Below are 21,356 nucleotides of genomic sequence, written 5' to 3'. Positions count from 1 at the left end.
TGTGAACAAGGCTCGGAAATTGTTTTCTGTGCCGACTATACAAGTGCCGACACGCATCAATCAATCTCAATAGAAAGTTTCAGTCTGCATATTGTTTTTGACTTCATATATGTAAACATATTTTCCTAGTAGAGTATTGTCCCCATCCAAGTCTACGTGGAGTTAAAAGTGCACATTTGTAACGGTCATTACCATTGAACCGGCGTGGTCGACTAGCATGAAACACTGGTGGCATGATTCACTCATACTCGAAAAAAAAAACCTTCTGGCACTGAAGGTTCTTGAGACGATGAACGTTCTCTTGCTGCAAATCTTCTCGGAGAAGGAAACTTTTGTCCCGCGGCCCCGCTGCGTATGCATAGCATTTAGTAATCGTAATCTGCCATTCACTTGGTGGCTGGCTGCAGTGGCGAGTGCGTCGTGATCTTTGCGCCGAGCTGCAACTCGCCATGTTCATCAGTAACAATTTAAATAATTCAAAATATTGTGCCATTGATATTTGAGTTCACACATTAATGAACAAATTTTGCTTATGATAAATCGGTGAGTAATTATGAATATAACTTCTTCCTTCGTCAGTGGCTCTAAGCATCTCGCTTGGCATGGAAATAGAAGTTATCGCCCGATAATTATGCCATGTGCGGCCCCCGGCGCTCTTGTGCAAAACTTATAACGGAATTATAAATATTACTGGCGTCTCAGTCCTCTAGTTAAACTTCATCATAATATGTATATGATAGGCCAAGTTTTTTTCGTGTTCCATATTGATGCTTTATGGTATACCTTCAATTATTGTCTAGATGCCTTTTTTCCTACTGGCGTATTTATGTGTGAATTTTCAGCTGGTAGAAAAATCATATTTCGAAATGTGTGCAAATTCGCTTTGAGCCGCGACCGACCAATGGAGGAGCGTGTAAATATTACCATTGTAATATTTACAGCGTGTAAATATTATCATCTGTCGCCACCAATGCTTGTCCACTGCTGAACGAATTTTAACCATTAATGCATCCATGCAAAATTGTTTATTTCATTGACTCATCGAATTCTCATGGTATTTGTGATACAAGTTCATAGCCTGCAACGCAAGTCTCTGTTATAAAGGAAGCGGGTGAGGAATAAGACACACTTGCCCAACATCTTCGGCCACCATTCAGGTGCATAAAACATATATAAGAATAACTAATAACTAAACGCTGGCTCTATTCGTGCATCATGTTCTTCGATGGCAGTGTGCTCAGCACTATGCAAACTCTCTTTTTTCTATAAAGATTGAACGATTATTTTCCGAGAAACTGCTATATAATCAAATACGATACTGAAGAAAGGAATCAATTATCACCATGGAAGTGAATACGAATAAACGTTTTAGAGAACTTTTGTTACAATTTTAATTTCCATTGTTCTACTTGAACTTAAAATTAGAATGGCTCAAATTTATCTGGTCAAAGCCCATGTGCGAGCAGCAGTCACGCAGAGCACATTACATGCCCTTGAACTCGTTCTGGACACTCGTGGCTTGTTCTGCTATTGTTACGTTGTTACGTTAGACGCGCGATAAATCTTGGATCTCATGAGCGTTACTAGCAGTATTTGCTGCCCCTTCAAAATACCGGAATTATTACTGACAATTGGACTGAAATTGAATTGGTTCTGCAGAAGTGATCATTGATTATTGCCCATTTACCTCATAAATGGGATCATTGCCCATTTATCTCATAAGTGCTTATACTACCATTTTTAGATTTTGATGAAGTGCTTTCATTTCTAGCATCATTACTATAAAGTCAGTTATATCCTTGATTGATGCGGTGTCAAAGTCGAACAGTAAGCAATCAATTAGTTCTCATTAATTTGTCATTTTATCTTCTCCTTATATTATTTCGCAAATCTTAGTCGATGTGTACTGCCGGCGCTGCCGCTGCCCCATCCAAATAGGGCATGTTTCACCACTCTCGGACCCTTCTGACTTACGAGCTTAGGATGTCGCCAGATCTCTGTAAAAGTTTCCAACCGCAGAGGTCATGGGCTGATGCAACGACCAGTGCAGCCAAGTCTTACTATACTTGCGCAACAAATGTGAAAAGAAAAAACATTTTACAAAACGATGACTTTTATCTTTTGCCGTATGGTTAAAATTATTTAATTAGGCTTGGATTTGACTAAGAAGCTACCGATAAATGCAATTTTTTTATACTTTTTAAGGATAACTTTTTTTCAAAATGATTATAGAGTTAGTAAATAGTATCGAGTATACTAGTGCGTATGATATTGATGTGAAAAGTTTTATATTGTTGCCTGTTTGGATAGATTTCATCATAAAATAAACATTTCGTAATTAAAAAGATGATGCATGTTTATGAGATTTTAGGTGTATGTGAGATACGTTCGGCACATTATTTAATATATAAATCATATCATAAGTTCAACGCAGTAATGTGATAATTTATGACAATTGGTGGATAAGTAGAGCAGATTATGTGTAGATGAGAAATTGTGTGTATTAGTTTGTTAATTTTAGTCAAGCTGAGGCCAGCATGCAGTGAGCGATGTTTGTGCGCACAGTTTTGACCTTAAAGGTTTAGGCTTAATTGCAGCACATGGGATGCTTGTCCCAGCGTGTCCGCGGGGACGCTGCCGTTCAGAACTCATGATAAGACTAAATGACTAAGACTAATTATTACTGATAAAAGCACATTCTATCCTCACTTCTGATAAATATGGTCGCAATAACTCCCAGAGACGTGCACCACAATGATATCATTGCTACCATGAAATTGCCTCAGGACGTCATTATAATAGCGAAGTTTCGCTACCGAGCGATGTCTGCTTATCCTGACATGCGGGGTTACTCTGTCAGGTAAACCTGCAGCAACAGGGAACCGTTAACCGTTATACTGGACCAGCTTGCTGATTAACCTGCCAACACAGGAAAAGTCAACGTTTCTGGCAGATTTCCTCGGTTTGGTAAAGAGCTATTCATTTTTCAAATCAGTATCAGCAAAAGTTACGTGTTGTTATGCACATGAAATGCGTGCTTCCTACACTCGCATAATGATGCGTGTTGTTATGAACGTAAACTGTGTGCTTCCTACGCGTAATGATGCATGCATGTGGACACATTGAATTAAAGTGTTTACAATTTTAAATATCGCGTCAGAGAGCGTCTAACTTTGTATGCTATTGCTAGCGTGCAAACCCGAGCTATGAATTAGGAAGTGTGCGGAAAAACCTTGACCCATAGAAAGTCCGGGGCTCAAGACAAGGGCGCGGAAGTGAATTGGACAGTCACCTCAGCTCTGTCTTCTCCACTTGTCATGCAATGTAATTTGCGGTTACTTCCGCTTGTCTCTGAAACATTTCAATGAACATTTGTCTTTCACAGACATGCGTCGTTCTCCTCCGATAGTGGATGATAATTATTGGGTATGAGATATCGCCTATGTTTGTGACTGTAGCCTCAAGCAGGAAATTTAAAATTATGGCGGCGTAAAACGATATTTTTTGTCAAGTCCCACGTACCAACGACAGGTGCGAAATAGCCTATGGGGAAATATTTGTCCATCACTGAACGTCACATCGAATTGTACGCGGGCAGCGACAAGCGTACGGCGACAAAAAATAGCTCTAATGAAGAGTTGCATGAAACCAGCAGAGCACCACCAGGACGTGGATTGAATGATAAGCATTCAGTTACAATTGGCCTGCGTTAAATAATAAAAATAAATAAATATCTAAATAATAAAAATAAATCCAAATTAAAATAATGCAAATCAATTTCATTTTGACTAGTATTAGCCGGCACAAACTAAGATCAGTTTTCAGAACGTGAAGCAAGATTCCAGGATTCTTCGCAAAGTGAACGATGGGCCGATCGACCAGGGGCTAATCCAATGTAGGGAATAAACACTGGATGCTTGGTGTGGACCATGAATGTTGGACCGTCCCTAAACGCTGTCTCATTGGGGCAAAATTGATTTATGAGTTGACGGGCGTTGCTGAGTCATTCTATAATTGAGTGATGAGTTGACGGGCGTTGCTGAGTCATTCTATTCCCGGCATCCTTGCTGGGACTGGTTAGTTTAATTAAATTGATTGACTTAATCATGGTAGCTTGTGCCCGATAGAAGGAATTGGTGGAAGCAGATTTTTTTTTGTCCCATGACACATTTCCTCATTTTTATGTATCATGTGCCATTTTTTCCAATTGCGGTCCTTGCTAACTTAAATGCAAGTGTTATCTCTATTGCTGGCAGCGAAAGATCGCTTAAACCTGAACCATAAGCCTATTTAAACAAGGTAAATTTTCGACTACCCTAAATACTAATGGCTTCCTCAAATCCGTTCAGTTGTTTTATTTTTAGTACAGATACGGCTCATGCAGGAACTATACGTTAACCTATGTAACTGATCCTACTTATGAACCGATTTATCTCTTAGCCGTAAAATATCTTTAGCGGAGCCGTCGACTGTAAAATTTGAACACCAATTCAGCCCGCAATAGAATCGTTCCTCGAGGCCACCTATCATCTTTGGATTGCTGTCCAAAACTAGCCTACCACACCATTATCTTTCAAGCATTACACATATCACAGGCTTTAAAATCAAAATTCGGCGGCGATAAGTGAAATCCGCCATAGGGTATTTAATGACTGAAATTACTTATTTATTTATATGGTAATTTTTTATTATTTCAAATGCTTATAAATTAATTACATTATAACAAATAAGATATGCATGGTTTCATGCAATTTTAAATATATTTTTGACAAAAAACCTGCCGATCGGCTGTCTCAGATGCCCGTGAAACAGCGAATATCTGCGAATGATTCTTTTCATTAACAGTTATTGAATCTCCGTGATGAAGTGCTGCCGCGTTAGGTGAGGTGCAGAGTAGCGAGGGATCACTGAACTGCTAAACTACACGATGATGACAGTTTCATACAAGTGCTTCTGTGCTATTAGATTACGTTACTAGTTCTAGCTGAAAAGAATCTGTGGTTAGGTCCCAAATCGCAAAATGAGATTTCAAAATGCATGAGTTCTTTCAGACTATTTGGTCGCGGACTGATAGGATGCAGAGGATAAATATTGACAGCTTCTAGGAGTGGAAAAAAATATACGCTGTTTAATTGGTGCAAATTATTTAAATCGTTGTCGGTTGATCATGGACCAAACTATTCTCGACTTCTTTGCTGGGGACTTGTTCAATGGAACAAAAATGTGCGGACGCTTCGGTTTCATGCAAAATTTGTTTCAAATATATCTGGGCAATAAAACAAATTATATGTACAGATAACTAAGAAAAATTGCATGAATTTGTTTTGTAAACATATATTTTGAGAGATGCGCCTGCCTAAGCTGGTTAGGGTACTAATTCCGGGACAAAGACTAGTCTCAAGGTTCTGCGAATTAATTACGTTGATAGACTGAAGCTGTTTCAACTGACGTAATTTCCACACAATTTCTAGACTACTAGCCATATTTCATGATCATGACCTATTTGTGTTGATGCAATGTTGTCATTCTATAATTGAGTGATGAGTTGACGGGCGTTGCTAAGTCATTCTATTCCCGGCATCCTTACTGGGGCTGGTTAGTTTAATTAAATTGATTATCTTAATCATTGTAACTTGCCCCCGATTCACGATAGATAGAATTAGTGGAAGCAAAATTTTTTGTCTCATGACCCGTTTTCTCCAATTGCGGTCCTTTTTACAACACTTCTCTTTAACTTCACTTCTTGATGTTTATTTGTCTGTCTGTCTGTCTGTATGCTACAAATCTTATAATCGAAATTTAACACACTTCTACTTATTCTATCGATCTGAAATTTTGCATACTTGCGTAAAGTTGGAGACAATGCATGAATCAAATGTCAAAATAAATTATTTTAAGAATTAAATAAAAAAAATTTTCACTACTAAAAAAATGGAAAAAATAACTTTGTCAGCTACAAATCTTATAATTGATATTTGACACACTTTTACCTGTCCAATTGATCTGAAATTTGGCACACTTGTGTAAAGTTGGAGACAACGCATGAATCAATTGGCAGAATAAATAATTTTAAGAATTAAAAAAAAATTTTTAATATTAAAAAAAAGTACAAATAATTTTGTCAGCTACAAATCTTATTATCGATATCTGACACACTTCTACCTGTCCAATCGTTCTGAAATTTTGCACAGTTGCGTTAAGTTGGAGACAATGCATGAATAATTGACAGAATAAATATTTTTATAAGTTAAAAAATTTTTTCTTCATTATTAAAAAAATTGTAAAATAATTTCGTCTGCTACCAATATTATAATCCATATATGACACAATTTGACCTGTCCAATCGATCTGAAATTTTGCACAATCGCATGAAGTCAGAGACAATGCATGAATCAGTTGACAGAATACTAAATAATTTTGATAATTTACAATATTTTGATATCTTAAAAAATTGTGAAATTTTTTTTTCAATATTTGAAAATAAAATTAGAAATTCATTGTACATGTGTAACATCCAAGACACTGGATTGTTCAGAAGTGTTGTCTTTGAAAAGTAATTTTTAAACGCATATTATTAACTCAAATGCAGGTCTTACCTCTATTGAGTGAAAGATCGCTTAAGCCTCAACGATCGCTTAAGCCTCAGCCATAAGCCTATTTTAAACAGGACCAATTTTCGACTACCCTAACTACCAATGGCTTATCGAACCTGTTCAATGGTTGTATTTTTAGTGAAGATACGGCTCATGCAGGAACTATCCGTTAACCTATGCGGCTGATCCTACATGTGAACCTATTTATCTCTTAACCGTAAAATTTCGTAAGCGAAGCCCTGGACCATGAAATTTGAACACCACTCAGCCCGATATAGAATCGTTCCGATTCTATCCACCAATCATCTTTGGATTGCTGCCGAAAACTAGCCTACGACACCGTTATCTTTCAAACATTGCACCATCAATGAAGGGAGCAAATTGCCCATTGTTCAATGAATGTCCACCACTGAACGTTAAAGTCATCACTTCAAATTCTTGCCCAGCGTTGAGCGCTCGAATTGTACCCAGCTTTCAGTAGACCGCGACCCACGATCATGGCTCTCCTGAATAGTAGCAGTAAACCTGCCTAGCATCATCAGGCCGCGTATCGAAGGCGCATTCCTTATTAAGTGGTCTGCATGCTCATCCTTAAAATACAGTAGTCCCCCACCTATCACAGTTGTTACGTTCAAAATTCGGCCGCGATTGATTAAATCTGCCATAGGGAATTAATCGACTGATACTACCTATTTATTTATATGGTAAATTTTTATTATTTTAAATGTTTATAAATTAATTAAATTATTACTTATAAGACATTCATGGTTTCATGTAATTTTAAATATATTTTTTAAAAACCTGCCGATCGGCTGCCTCAGATGCCCATGAAACAGCGAAGATACGCGAATGATTCTTTTCAGTTACAGTTATTGAATCTCCGCGATGGAGTGCAGCCGCGGTAGGTGTGGCTCAGAGTAACGAGGGATTACTGTGAACTGCCAAACTGCGTGATATTGACACTTTCATACATGAGCTACTGCGTTATTAGATTACGTTACTAGTATTAGCTGAAAAAATCTGTGGTTAGGTTCCAAATCGCAAAATGAGATTCCAAAATGAATGCGTTCTTTTAGACTATTTGGTCGAGGGCTGATTCGATACAGTTGATGAACATTGGCAGCTTCTCGCAGTGGAGAACAAATACTGGACAGTTCCTACGTGCTCTGTCTAATTGGTGCAAAAATTTTTTAATCGTTGTCGGTTGATTAAGGACCAAACTATTCTGCCGATTATGTTGGGCCTGGTACTTGTCTTTTGGACTTTGCTGACTACTGGTCTTTTGATCAGATCTAATCAAGCTAGGAGGCTCGTCTACTCTGCACAGTGTACACAAATTCCCGCATAACACTGTCCACTCCGCTCTTAATTAAACGTGTAGACGCTGGGATATAAACATCTTTTTTGAGATATACGTCTGCATAAGTTGGTTAGGATACTAATTCCGGGACAGACTAGTTTCAAGGTTCTGCTAATTAATTACATTGATAGACTAAAGATGATTCATAAACTGACGCAATTTCCACACAATTTCTAGACTATATGTCATATTTCATGATCATGACCTATTTGTGTTGATGCAATGTATTCATTTTTCAGGTAACTAATTGCAGACAGAATTTCCCTTTTTGTCTGCGACAAAAACTGTATTGATGCAACGTTGTGTGGTGCTTGGCTACAGCGCTAGTTATGTGACAATTTTTTCATTTATTTAAATTTTTTGATCAAAATTCTATCGTCGTGCAATCTGTACGCACTGTATATCGTTAAACAAATCTTCAGTACCGTGATACCCTATCCCTGAACACAATGAGGGGGACAGACCAAGTTTCAGTTCCTATCACGAGACCAGCGTTGACAGTGTCGGATAAGCGGGAGTTAGGCGGCTACCAGACCCCACCCGATGACGGTGAGTTGCAATACTCAAAGCGAGTCGGAATTACTTAGTGTAAGGTTTGATTGATTAGCGCAAGGCTTAATGAAGATAGGTTCCCCCGCTTGACGAAAGTTTTAGTCAATAAAGATTAAGTTGAATTACCGGTGGTTTCGTTTGATTCCCAACCAAATTCACGATATCCATTTGTAAATTCACGCTAATAATTTATTGTTGCAAATCTGGGAACTATTTTAGATTAATATATGGACAGCTAAAAGATACGGTAGATCGCTAAAAGGGGTCATGTAGTTTCTTGAAATTTTATTTGTTGGCATTTAATTTGAGCAGAAGTTGATCTATTAATTTTAGATATACATCAATGGATCGCATAACTGTAAAACCAATACCTTCATACTTTCGGATAATTTGAAACATCTGCACCAGAGAGAATTAAGTAAACAAGCCTTGTTCGTTGGACTGTTCTACAGGTGTTGTGGTTCGTTGCCGTCGTTACGTGAGGAAGCAGTTGACATGCTCGCCCTCTGATGTCAGGGACGTCGTGAGCAAGAGGATCCCGATTCTGGGCTTGCTCCCGAACTATGATTTCAGGAGCTTACTCATTGGAGACGCCATCGCCGGTCTCACTGTTGCCATCTTGCAGATACCGCTGGGTGAGAAATTCGGAGAGTATTTGGGAAATTTTTGCTAGTTCTGGCGATTTTTGGGTCCAATTCAAGTCGAATTGACTTGAATTGACAATTCAAGTCAAATCCAATTCAAGTCGATAAAATTCTTGAACGAAAGGCATGCCTATAACAAATATTTGTGAGCGTTGACAGAAAGTAGTGATGCAATAATTATACGCTCATAATAGAACAGATAATTTTTTGTGGATGATTAATTCCAGAGTTTCGCTGTAAATAACTACGGAGTTCCCTCTTTGTTCTAATTCTTCTCAACTCGAACACCACCCAAAATTCTACACATGAGAATAAAATGTCTTATCAGCCCATCGTGAAAACATCCTATCATAACCTCAGAATTGTATAACATTTTCAGTGAACCATGAGATACCACGATGTTTAAAGCTGCGTAGATGGAAAGGTCGTGGAAACCAAAGAAGAAAACTTAGCGGAAATCATTAGTTTTTGCCCTATAACGAAAAATTAAAACTTTGAATTACAGTTTAGATGTTCTGATATTGTTCAATTGTTAACTATTCGATGCTCAAATCAGCGTGCAGAAAGCTTGATCTATATTCGTGTTCAAAAACAAGGTATGGGCTTTGCTCTGCTCGCGAACATCCCGGCCATCTGCGGTATCTATATGGCGTTCTTCCCCGTGCTGGTGTACGCCGTGCTGGCCTCCTCGCAGCACAACTCCATGGGTGAGGAAAATGCTTACCTTCCACAGTGGCCGTATTAAGTTCATGCTTTGAAATCATTCAAATCCCTGTAAATTTAAGCGTTGAAGCTCTCATTTCCTGGTAAATAACTTGGGACTCTGAAATTTCTTCCGCTTGAAAAGGTAGATTATTTATTTATATTTATCTATGCAATTGCGTAACATCTTAATCATCGTTAACTCACATTAAATGGATATTCCACTTATTTTCTACAATAGGGAACTCCCAAATATTTCATCTTCAGGAGCGTTTGCTGTCATTACGCTGATGACCGGCAAGGTGGTGAACGAGTACGCGACCTTCCCGGAAGGGTCGCCAGGGGCTCCTGGAAATGCAACTGCTTTCCTAGCATCTGTGAACGCAACGGCCTCGGCTGCGGCAGACATGCCAGTCACTTACACGCCTGTCGAGGTCGCCACCATCGTCTGTTTCATGGTCGGAGTTTGGAGCGTAAGTTATGATGCTTCAACTAGTAACCTGAGTTGCTGCCAACGTAATAATGCTCTTGATTCTTAGTTCTCATGTTTATACGGGGTTTTCATAGAAATGTTTTAAAGTTTTTTAACAAGAATAAACATGTAGTAAAGGCTTGGCGTCAATAAATAAATAATAATTTGTGCATTTTCTTTGAACTGCGTCCTCAAATTGAAATGCAGAAAACCAATTCCCTATTGTCAATGATTCCCGTAATATCCTCACAATTTCAAAATTTAAGCACGAGTTCTGGTCTCGCTTAGGTTGTGCTGGGAATGCTGAGCTTGGGCTCGGTGACTGTGTTCTTCAACGACATGTTGGTGTCAGGCTTCAGTACGGGAGCTGCAGTGCACGTCATGGTCTCCCAACTCAAAGATATATTCGGCATCAAAGTCACACCTTTCTCTGGACCTTTCAAGATTATTTATGTAAGAATGTGCTAGAAAGTGAATGATGCTAGTGTATAGTTATTTAATTATTACTACTGTGCCTGACATCAAAGCCTCGACGCTGTATTTTAGTTTCCAATTGTACTGAAAATCAATTTAAAAATTATTCGGCACTAATAATAATCGGCAGCGACTTTCCAGCAAGAAAACTAAGTTAAACAGTTTCAATTAATAAATGCATGGACAAAATTTACTACTTTTCATAATTGAATTTTATAATGTATGTTATTCGCTTTCTAGACTTTGAGCGATGTCATCAGTAAGCTGCCATCAGCGAACGTTGCAACTATCGTCATATCTGCCGTGTCGATGTTCATTCTTTCGGTCAACAACGAGCAGCTGAAGGTTGGTTGGTTCATTATCAAAGGCTTGCAATTGATAAAATTATGACAATAATTCTTCATTTTCCATGCCGCTTAATTTACTCTATTACAAATGCTTCTGTTAATGTGCTTCTTGACATTTCTATACGTACATTCGAAAACCACGCCAAACAATGTTGATGTGCCAGGACATTCAGCGACCAGCTAATTCTGAACTTTTATTTAAATTCCATCCCTGGTGAATCTATCGTTGCAGTACTGCGGTGAGCATTCTGTAGTTGAGATAGAGAGTATTTCTCTCTTACATAATCCATCTTAGAAAATATGAGATATTGTCTATTGTTTTCCCCTTCAGCCGCGTCTTGCTAAAGTCACCAAAATCCCAATGCCAATCGAGCTGATCGTCGTCATCATTGGCACTGCAGTGTCTTACTCCATCAATGTCCATGAAACTTACAGTGTGAACATCGTCGGGGAAATTCCTACTGGGTACGTGCGAGTATTTTTTTCCGATGTGCATGCACTTTGCTCATAGATGACAAGCCCTGCTGAAATTGTGCAACAATTTAGGCAACTAAGTACAAACTTCCATTTACACTACCCATTTAACAAATTCGAAATGTGAAGATCAGTATTGAAATTATAGTAATATCATTTTCTTGCCCACAGAAAATTCTATGTTTATGATAGTAACAATAAAGACTGATTTGGATAATTATTTAACAAGTCTCCCGTCAAGTTCAGCTTGACATTTTTCAACCTCTTTCGACTCACATGTGACCCACCTCTGATAATCAATCATTGGCGACTTCCCATATTCCTTCCTAATCACTCGCTTATTAATCTTAATGATCAGTTACTTACTAATCATTGGACATTTGATCATTCGATAATTCCACAATAACAATTTCAAGCTAATAAATTCAATTTTTGAAGGTTGCCAATGCCCGCCATGCCGCCGTTTTCTCTGGCCGCGGCCGTGGCGGTTGACAGCCTCGTGATCGCCATCATTGCGTACGCAGGATCCTTCTCCCTCGCCAAGATATTTGCCACAAAACACGACTATGAAGTTGACGCTAACCAGGAACTGTATGCCATGGTGTGAACTTATTTTAAATATCACAATAAACGGCAGTGTATAATATCCTAACAGCGAATGGCCAGTTGATTAATGAATTATTCTGATAACACAACTAATTTAGGATATAATTGTTGTTGAATACATTTACGTAATAAAAATACGTTTTATTGTAAAGTTATTGTAAATATAGCTTCCTACCCAACCCGAAATGCATGCTAATGTTCTCCTTTATGTTAGAAAGGAAAATGTTCATTTTCCTTTCTATCTCCATATTCCTCCCTAATCACTCGCTTATTAATCTAATGATCAGCTACTTACAAGTCATTGGACATTTGATCATTCGATAATAACAATTCCAAGCTAAAAATTCAATTTTTAAAACGATCGCTGGTTATCTGAAATATATTTCCAGTCTTCGATCCGAAAAATATTCTTACCTTTTTCAACATGACAGCGAAAAATTAAATCGGCATTGTTTCAGCGTTTGAAGCTCAAAATGACCCACTCTCTTAGCTCAACACACTCCTAGTTTATAATATCTATTCCAGGGTATTGGCAACGTGATCAGTTCATTCTTCTCGTGCGCTCCCATGGCGGCGGCCATAGCAAGAGTCCTCATCCAAGACGCCGCTGGAGGCATGACGCAGGTCGCTGGGCTTGTGTCCGCCTTCGTCATCCTGTGGGTGCTGCTCTTCGTGGGGCCCATCTTTGAAGTTTTGCCCAAGGTGTGTCAGGAAACGCGCAATTCAGGGATGACAAACTGTGCAATTTGATTTTATACGTACAAGTCAATTCATTTAATGCATTCAATTTGAAGTTGACAACCTATTCAAGCTGTAATTAATATCTGGTGATAACCCAATTTCTCCAAAAAATAAAAGATTAGGATTTACTACTTTGAATGTTCTTAATTGAAATGATTCTTATAGGTACTTCTCTTTACAGGCTTGCTTGGCCAGCATCATTGTAGTGGCTCTGAAGGAAATGATAATGAAGGTTAGAAATTGGTTCAAAATTATATCTTGTCTTTCGGTACCTACATGAATAAATATGACATATTACAGGTTCATGATAAATCTGTGTTGTTATTATTACTTCCAGCATAAAAGGGAAATTTGAAATTGTATTCATGTCATCGTTTTGTATCTCGCATTTTATTTACATTCACAAATTATTTTTGTGCTTCGCAGGTCTTCGACATGATTGCGATGTGGAAGGTCTCCAAGGTAGACTCTATGCTTTGGACCGTGACGGCTTTGGCTGTCATTCTCATTGACGTTGACTTGGGCCTTCTTATCGGTGTCTTGGTGGCGATCTCTGTTCTCGTTGTTAGAGGCCAGCACCCGAAGATAACCAAACTTGGCCAACTTCCCGGCACTGATATCTACGCGGACATCGGCCAGTACAAAAAAGTAAGCTAAGTTTGTTTTTCGGACATTCAATGAAATATTATAACATAATGTTAAAATAGCTGCAAATGCACGAAGTCGTATCACATCGCAGGAGCGTTTAGTTAAATATGACTATTTGTTAGCTCTCCACTGTCGAATTTATTAAATAAAAAGCCTGCTTGGTTTCAAGCCTGTTAAAAATTGCGAATTGCTTACTTCATGTCTTCGTCCGAATTATTTTGCACTTCCAATAATTTTATTAGGTTAGAAATGATTTTCGGACGTAAATTCAAACAATTTTCTGTGAAATTTGATTATGGCACCTAAATTACACGAGTCTAAATGAAACGCAGCTTACAAATGAAAATGTACTTAGACAGCTAGAACACATCCTAACCGGAAAAATGTAACCGGAGACTACATCGACTTCAGTGCAGATTCATTTATTCATTTTGATTACTTCGAGTGAATCCATGCGCATTGCCGCTATAGGGGGGTGGAAAATTTGGGGAAAACAAGAGGTGGCACAGTGGCCAGAAAGAGGAAGGAGGAAATTATTGCGAAGTACAGAAGTAAAACTGGAAAATGGGGTGGGGGCTTAATTATTTTAAGGCAGGTGCTTAAGGTAAGGTTACAGTCGGGGGATAGTCAGAAGGGGGCCCGGTAGTCTGGGCTTTGAAGAGTTTGTATGGAGAATGATGGGTGGCGAGGATAGTTATATAGTCTACATTTTTAAAACGTCTGACTCCATGTAATGATAATTATAAATGGCGTATTCTAACTATTTTGCAGACGACTTTGTACTTTTCCAGTGATTTTATTGATGACAATAATTATGAATAATGACCAATAACGGTAGAACGCTACAGACTTGAGAGGGAGGTTGTGATTTCGGGAGTTGGGCCATAGTAGACAATCACTCATTGTGCGTTCCGTCAGTGAGTAAGCTTTGCCTGGAGTAAGTGCTCGTAGGACCCGTTATGGAAACAAATGTACAGGTACTGATAGTCAGTCTTGTAGGTTGCGATTGTGCATTGGGATTTGTGGTTAGCTGTTGGTTTTGAACTTTTCACATTTTGAATTTGTCGGTTTTTGCTACGAAAAATGAGGTATAACTATAAGCGACGAAGAGGGATGTAGGGTGCGCTATTGTTGGGTGTTGAGTAGTTTGTGTAAATTTGTACAGTAAGTTGCTGTTCTTGCTACTATTTGAGAGCATTAACCGTTTGAGGTCATATATTTATCGTAAAAATGTTAGTTTGTTTGAGGGTGGTGTGTTTTTTCTTTGACTGTCTGAAAATGCTATGCATGTGGAATTTGAGACCTGTGTGATTCTTATTTTAATGAGCGCTGTTCTGTCTGTAATGTAGTCTTCGTAATGGATAAGTAAAGTATTTTGAAGTCGGATAATCTTGTGTCTTGAGTCTTGTACGTACCATGCTTATTTATTACAGTTTATTAAGAGCACCACGGAGGAAGATATATACCAGTTGGACGGGTAGTGTTTCGTGCAATGTTGCTATTCTGCATGTATTTCATCTGGATTTCTTGAAACCATGTATTATTCTGTTGTGCATATTGTGGTATGTTTGTATTTTCATTATTTGCTACTTTTTCTAACAGCTTCTCATGGATGTTAGTAGTTAGTAAGTTCTATGGATATGTACTTGATGTTATAAGGAGTAGAACTCGTTGGCCACGCTTGTTAACTAGGCAGGTGATATGGATGAGAGTGGTCGAGGACGTAGACGACGCGTTTGTCCCATTTACCGTCAGGAACGAGTCCATGCGATTAGGTAGGTGGGCGTCTTATGCATGAAGGGCGTTATAGTGAGGAGAGAGGGGTGCAAAATGCACGGGTATTCAGGTGTAGTTGTCACATACCAAAGTTAAGACAGCTAGATTAATTCATCTGCATCATAGTGGCTCGTACTTAATCAGGCAATGTAAAATAATAACCGCGTAGAAGAGTGGCCATAAAAAAGCGTGAGCAGTATTGTATTTGCTATTGGGCCCATATCATATCCTCTACTATCTTCATGTTTTCCTCCAGCAATGCGTTCATACTTATTCACAATAACATATCGCTAATCATAATTAATTTCCTCCCACTTTTTTTCATGTCCTTAACCCGTTTATCCCTTGAAGTGGCACGGAGTCGCCTTGCGTCCATGGTAGCCGATAACTCCGCCACTTGCATAATTGTTGATCCAATTCTCGATGTCGTTCGTCGCTGGCGTGAGGGCGCAGCAGTGAACAATAAATTTAACTCTTTAATAAGCCATGGAGTCAACGCTCACCCTCAGCATGCAATAACTTTACTCAGCCTCAGAGATAGAAACCGCAGTCTATGCTTGAACACCGTTATCCGCTCCAGTGAAAGACTGCTTAACGAAAATAGCGCCACATTCCTTCATCCAAAACTTCAGCATGCTCGCTCACAAGCAGCCAGTTCTGCATTCGGCCTCACCTACCATGGCTTAACCTCTTTTGGCCCTAGCTATCCACGCTGCCCTGACTCCCAACCTTCTTGCAGCCAATGACTGTCTCTACCTTCTTCTCTAACGTCCAGCAGCCACTGAGGTTAGGGTCCGCTCAGGTTCGTTTGGGTGGAGAAATGTTGCAACGTGTGTAGGTTAGGACAAAAGAGGTTAGGCGAGAATAGGTTTGGCCAGATTCAGTATGACCACGTTTAACTTGGACATGCTTAAACGGTGGCTGTGGAAATACGGCGGTATGGCTGTTAGAACTAGACTTCATAGGCTGCTATTTCCTCTAGCGTTCTCACCCACTGAAAGGAATGTGATTAAAATGTGAATTTGGGCGAAGCTGGCCTCTGGCATGCGCTGTGCTGACGCCGACTGGCGTCGTTTTAGAAACAAAAATTTTCCTACCTGTTCTTGTCTCCGTATGGTGTTCCTTGGTGCTGCGCTGCCGGGTACTGCTCGGCTGCGAACGGTAGACTGTTAAGTAAGGCCTTTTAGATCAAGATCGATTAGACATCTTGAACTTAAATTGACGTCCAAGTTGCAGGTCTTGCAACTTGGATGCCGTGCAAGATTGATGCATATGCTGTATTTGTTACTCATAAATTAATGCTATCAATTCCATAATTTCTTTAATTTTTGTTGTTTACTAATTCTTACGGCCGGGCACCGGCTTGGCCATATACCTGAACATATCTCAGTTTATTCAGCCGTCGGATCTTTTTTCAGGTCGTTTTACAGCAAATGAGCTCTCAGCATCGCGACTAGCTGTTGCTGATGGTCTTATCACCTCTCACGGCCGACATAAATTCCTGATTGTCCAAGCCATAGATGGGTTTCTATATCCAGCATCAGTCTACGTACGATTTGCGGCGCTCTTCTCAATCTCAGATATGACCGACTCCGTCGGTTTAATCCCCGTTAAAAGCAATGCAGTTTTCTTAAGTTACCTTGTCCTTGGTCTTTCGCTCGTGTAAATAAGCCCAATTTAAAGAAAATCTTAAGTCATTGCCCTTCACAAATTACTGCTGCTGAATCTTCAGTCTACCCTCGCTCCCGCAATCAGCCCGCTCCATGCCCACAAATTTTGAACAATTGAGAAGACGAATTCGGCAGCTGTACGGAAAGGCTGTAATTTTCTTGCGCTATCGCAGGCTTTGTAATAAGTGTACTATTATATTCGTCGAATTAATTTAGTCACATTTGTTACAGGCAACGGAAGTGGATGGGATGGTCATTTTGAGCGTTGAGGGTCCACTACATTTCGCTAATCGCGACAACTTTAAGGCGAAGCTTTTCAAAGGCTCTGGCATCAACCCCGTAGCTTTGAAGAAAGAGAGAATGGCCGAGGCTAAGAAGAATCCTGATTATTCTGATGACATTTTAAAACAAGTAAGTACCTGTCAATTCGATAAGTAGAACAAGGAATTTTGGTAACGTTTTTATAGTTCATTCAAGATACTAATATGAACGCTCCTTTATCGCTCATGTGGCGAGAGTGGGCTCGGCATTAAATTCAAATTTACGGAACGGGCCTCGGCAAATTTTTTTAACTCTTGCATGATGCAGAAGCTCATTATTTACTAAGAAAAATCGCAGAAAGCACTATCTCTCACTCTTTGTACTACATTTGTTTTGATAAACATTTCTTTCCTATCACTCCAAGTGGAACATTATCATGGGAGAAATACACGATTTTCTGGCTATTTGTGTGATTTATTTTAGAAAATTCCTGTAGAATGAAATATTTTGTGCAGGTTAGATTTTATTTTGGGTGATGAAAGTATCACTTCTTCCAAAACGTGAAAAAAGAGTTTCAGTAGGACAGAAAGTGGTATATACACAAGCACAGTTTTCATTAACTACATTAATAGGTTAACGATCATTTACCCCGATAAGCACCTGGCCATTTACCCCCATCAAAACCTGATCATTTTACCCCGATTGGCCGAGCACTTCCAATATTTTGAAACCGCTGTCGTTACCAAAAACCTGGGGGTTGGTTTTACTGAAAAGTTAACCCAGAGCTCGAGTGTCACGATGGAAGATACTTCTTTGGAATATATAATTGATTTAAAATTTTGGAAATACTTTCCAGAACCTGGATGCTCATTTCTATTAATCAACACAAAGCTATAAGGTACTTTATACGTTTCATTACACAGTTCATGAAACTTTGCAAAGGACACATCACAAGCAATGTAATTTCTGTGAGTATTCTTCATATCGATGAAAGGTAACTCGAAAGGAATTAATAGATTTGAATTGGTTCTAATGGTTTGCCTTGTGAATATGTGATAGTTTTGGCATAAGTAAATTCAACTACAGCTACTATGTCTTCTGCAGGTGTCAAAACTATCAGCAGGATTCTAATTCTTTTCCGTGGCAATATCATCAAAAATGAACAAATTTTTCTTGTGAGGATCTATGTCACTTGGGTCAGGGACAGAAGCAGTATTCTCAAAGTTTTCGATTGCACATTTTCAGCCGTTATTGCTCATAAATTTGAGGCTCATAATCATGACTTTCAACTTTTTAATCGATTCATCAATTTCAATAGTTTCGTTCCCTTGTAGGCTTTTCATTTTCTAAGTAATTTAATTCTAAATGATATTTAATTTTTTATCTTAGGTGCAATTGTACTGTTTTTTCTTCACCCCTTAGCCTAGTGTTCAAAATATTTATATTTCATCTATTACCCAAATTTGGATATTATAAATTGAAGGCTGATCTACGGTTAGATAAATTTATTGACAAGGATTCTCCACAATTTTATATCCGGGTGAACGTTAGGAAAAATATATGTAAGATATTGTGTAAATCAGCATTGAGATATGAATCCATTGATTACACTTCAGCGAACAAGTATTGTAATAACAGACATTATATTTAATATATTTGCACTGCCATGTTCCCCAACATCTTCCGACATCCCATCTACAAATCCCAACAGAGTATGTAAACTGTTGGATTTGTTGAAATCAATTTTTATCTCAATATCATGAATACATTTCAGAGTATTGGTCGTTTATATGCTAAAAAAATTAAAAATGCTTCGTATAGGGGTATACGAATAATTTTGTTTAAAAATGCTTTTGTGCAGGGATATAATGAATCTAAAATCACAGATTCATTTTTTAAAGGCTATGGCAGTATTGATGAATATCTGAAAACTTGCCAAAAAGACGTCAACAAAAATGTGCAATTGAATACTTTGAAAATATTGCTTCTGCATGTCCCTGACTTAAGTGACATATATCATCAGAAGAAAAAAAATTTCATTTTTGATGATATTGCTACGGAAAAGAATCAGAATCCTGTTGATTGTTTTGGCACCTGTGGAAACCATATAAATGTAGTTAAAGTTACTTATGCCAAAACTATCACATATTACCAAGACAAACTATTAGAACCAATTCAAATCTATTAATTCTATTTGAGTTACCTTTCATCGATATGAAGAGTGTCCACAGTGATTACATTGCTTACGATATGCCCTTTCAAGAACTGTGTAATGAAACGTATAAAGTACCTTATTGCTTTTTGGTAATTAAGAAAGATGAGCATCCCGGTTCTGGAAAGTATTTTAAAAATTTAAATCAATTATATTATATATCCCAAGGAAGCATCTTCCATCGTGGCACTCGCTCTAGATTAAGTTCTTGGTTTTTAGTAACAAATAGTTTCCAAACTTAACTAAAGCCGGTGGTTAAATAATATTGGGCGCACTCGGTCAATCTGGGCTAAATGATCAGGTTTTGATCGGAGGTAAATAATTAGGGTTTTGATCGGTGTAAATGGTCGGTAACTTGTGATCGATGCCGTTTATACAAACAATACCCATAGCCCCAATTTCTATACTACCAGTTTCAACTCTCAATTTTTAGTTTGCTATAGCATATGTAAGGAATGTTTGATGAATGAAGGTTGTGCTCAATTAATGTCCGTTTGTTCGCCTTATGCGCTGATAGGATGCAGGCGGTATTTTGAGAGAGCTTTTAAGAGACCGATTACATTTCCCTTCCCACGTAGAATGACACGGCCCTCGTCTCTCCCCTCATGAAGCAGATCAAGTACCTCGTCTTGGACTGCCAGGGCGTGGACGCCTGCGACGCCCCAGCTGCTAAGTACCTCGCCAGGATGCACGGCGTCTATGGTGCCGTGGGAATAACTCTGTGCTTGGCTTCCGTTTCGGGTCAGTACCAACGATAACTTCTACTGTCTAAATTGACACCACATTACAAGTTTGGACTATTGCTCTTAAGCATAATTATGACACATCGGCACAACATTATTTCTACAAACAATGGGTTTAGGGAATGTTTTTCTCAAATTCTTTCATGAAAGCACGGTAAATGGTCATAACTCGTGTTAATATTTCGTACGTTGTTCTCATATTCGTTTATATGACTGCAAAACTAAATTTCACATTAGATATTCCTTCCCACTACAGTAACAGTAATCATAACCACACAGCATAAACCTTAAAAATAATAAATCTGTTTCTAATTTCAAGCAAAGTCATCCTTTTTAGCAACTGTTATGAGATTTTCATGTGAGATGTGCGTATGTCACGGTGGCTAAAAGATGTGTTATCCACATTTCGAAATACAAATTCGAATTTGTAATTCGCATTCTGGATTTATTTGTCAGAGATTGCGAAGAAAAGCACAGCTGCAATGGTCGTGTCTTCCACAGATGATGTGATGCGGTCGCTGGAGGTGACGGGAGTGCTGGCCACCATCACCGCCGGCCGTCTCTTCCACTCTGTGCACGACGCCGTCACGTTACTCGGTGTTGATATCGCATCGGGATCAGAAATCGACGCAGTTTCAAAGTTCTAAGGAATAACGTCAAACATTTCGTTTTCAAGTGTTTCTAGCTTGGCGGTTGAAATTGCATTTTTTTTGCTTTCCCTTTCCTTCAAATCAATCCTTGCTTCTGACTTTTTTTTGTTCCTATTCTTGCATTGTTCTCTTTTTCTTGTGTTGGTTTGTCTTTTTTCTGGTGGTTTTCTTTGATATTGGCCATTTATTCTTTCTAGTTTCTTCTTGAAGTTTTTTTGTTTATCTGTTCTTGTGTGTTTTTTTGTGTGTTTGTGTTTGTCTTTTTAGTAATTTTGTAGATAGTAGGAAAATAAATAAATGGAACTCTAACCAAACAAAAAAATGAGGTCAAATGGGCTGTAAAACTTAGCTGACTTTTTTATGTTTCTATTCATGCGTTATTCACAACTTCGGGCCCTCGACTGACATTTTGATGAAGCTCTCAATGCTGG

At 38.6% G+C, this 21,356-nt stretch overlaps 1 protein-coding gene across 5 annotated transcripts in view; it reads left to right on the top strand.

The window, feature by feature from the left end:
- Positions 1–413: 413 nt before the first annotated feature.
- LOC108666375 (solute carrier family 26 member 6) overlaps positions 414–21,356 on the top strand; it is a 40,149-nt gene continuing 19,206 nt past the window's right edge. The window contains exons 1-14 of one of the 5 annotated variants that reach the window (XM_047883464.1): positions 414–543; positions 8,193–8,502; positions 8,958–9,140; positions 9,746–9,856; positions 10,119–10,324; positions 10,612–10,776; positions 11,038–11,142; positions 11,476–11,609; positions 12,057–12,219; positions 12,750–12,926; positions 13,147–13,197; positions 13,392–13,613; positions 17,291–17,470; positions 20,111–20,273. In XM_047883464.1, coding sequence (XP_047739420.1) covers positions 8,403–8,502; positions 8,958–9,140; positions 9,746–9,856; positions 10,119–10,324; positions 10,612–10,776; positions 11,038–11,142; positions 11,476–11,609; positions 12,057–12,219; positions 12,750–12,926; positions 13,147–13,197; positions 13,392–13,613; positions 17,291–17,470; positions 20,111–20,273 — 1,960 coding nt within the window. In that variant the 5' untranslated portion in view covers positions 414–543; positions 8,193–8,402. Of the gene's footprint in view, positions 544–8,061; positions 8,503–8,957; positions 9,141–9,745; positions 9,857–10,118; positions 10,325–10,611; positions 10,777–11,037; positions 11,143–11,475; positions 11,610–12,056; positions 12,220–12,749; positions 12,927–13,146; positions 13,198–13,391; positions 13,614–17,290; positions 17,471–20,110; positions 20,274–20,776; positions 20,968–21,356 lie in introns of those variants that run through there. The other 4 variants (XM_018153233.2, XM_047883466.1, XM_047883465.1 and 1 more) reach the window with 4 other exon arrangements.

Source organism: Hyalella azteca, unplaced genomic scaffold, assembly GCF_000764305.2.
Source record: "Hyalella azteca isolate HAZT.00-mixed unplaced genomic scaffold, Hazt_2.0.2 contig12949, whole genome shotgun sequence".
Lineage (NCBI taxonomy): Eukaryota > Metazoa > Arthropoda > Malacostraca > Amphipoda > Hyalellidae > Hyalella > Hyalella azteca.
This window is presented reverse-complemented; position numbering and strand designations above follow the sequence as displayed.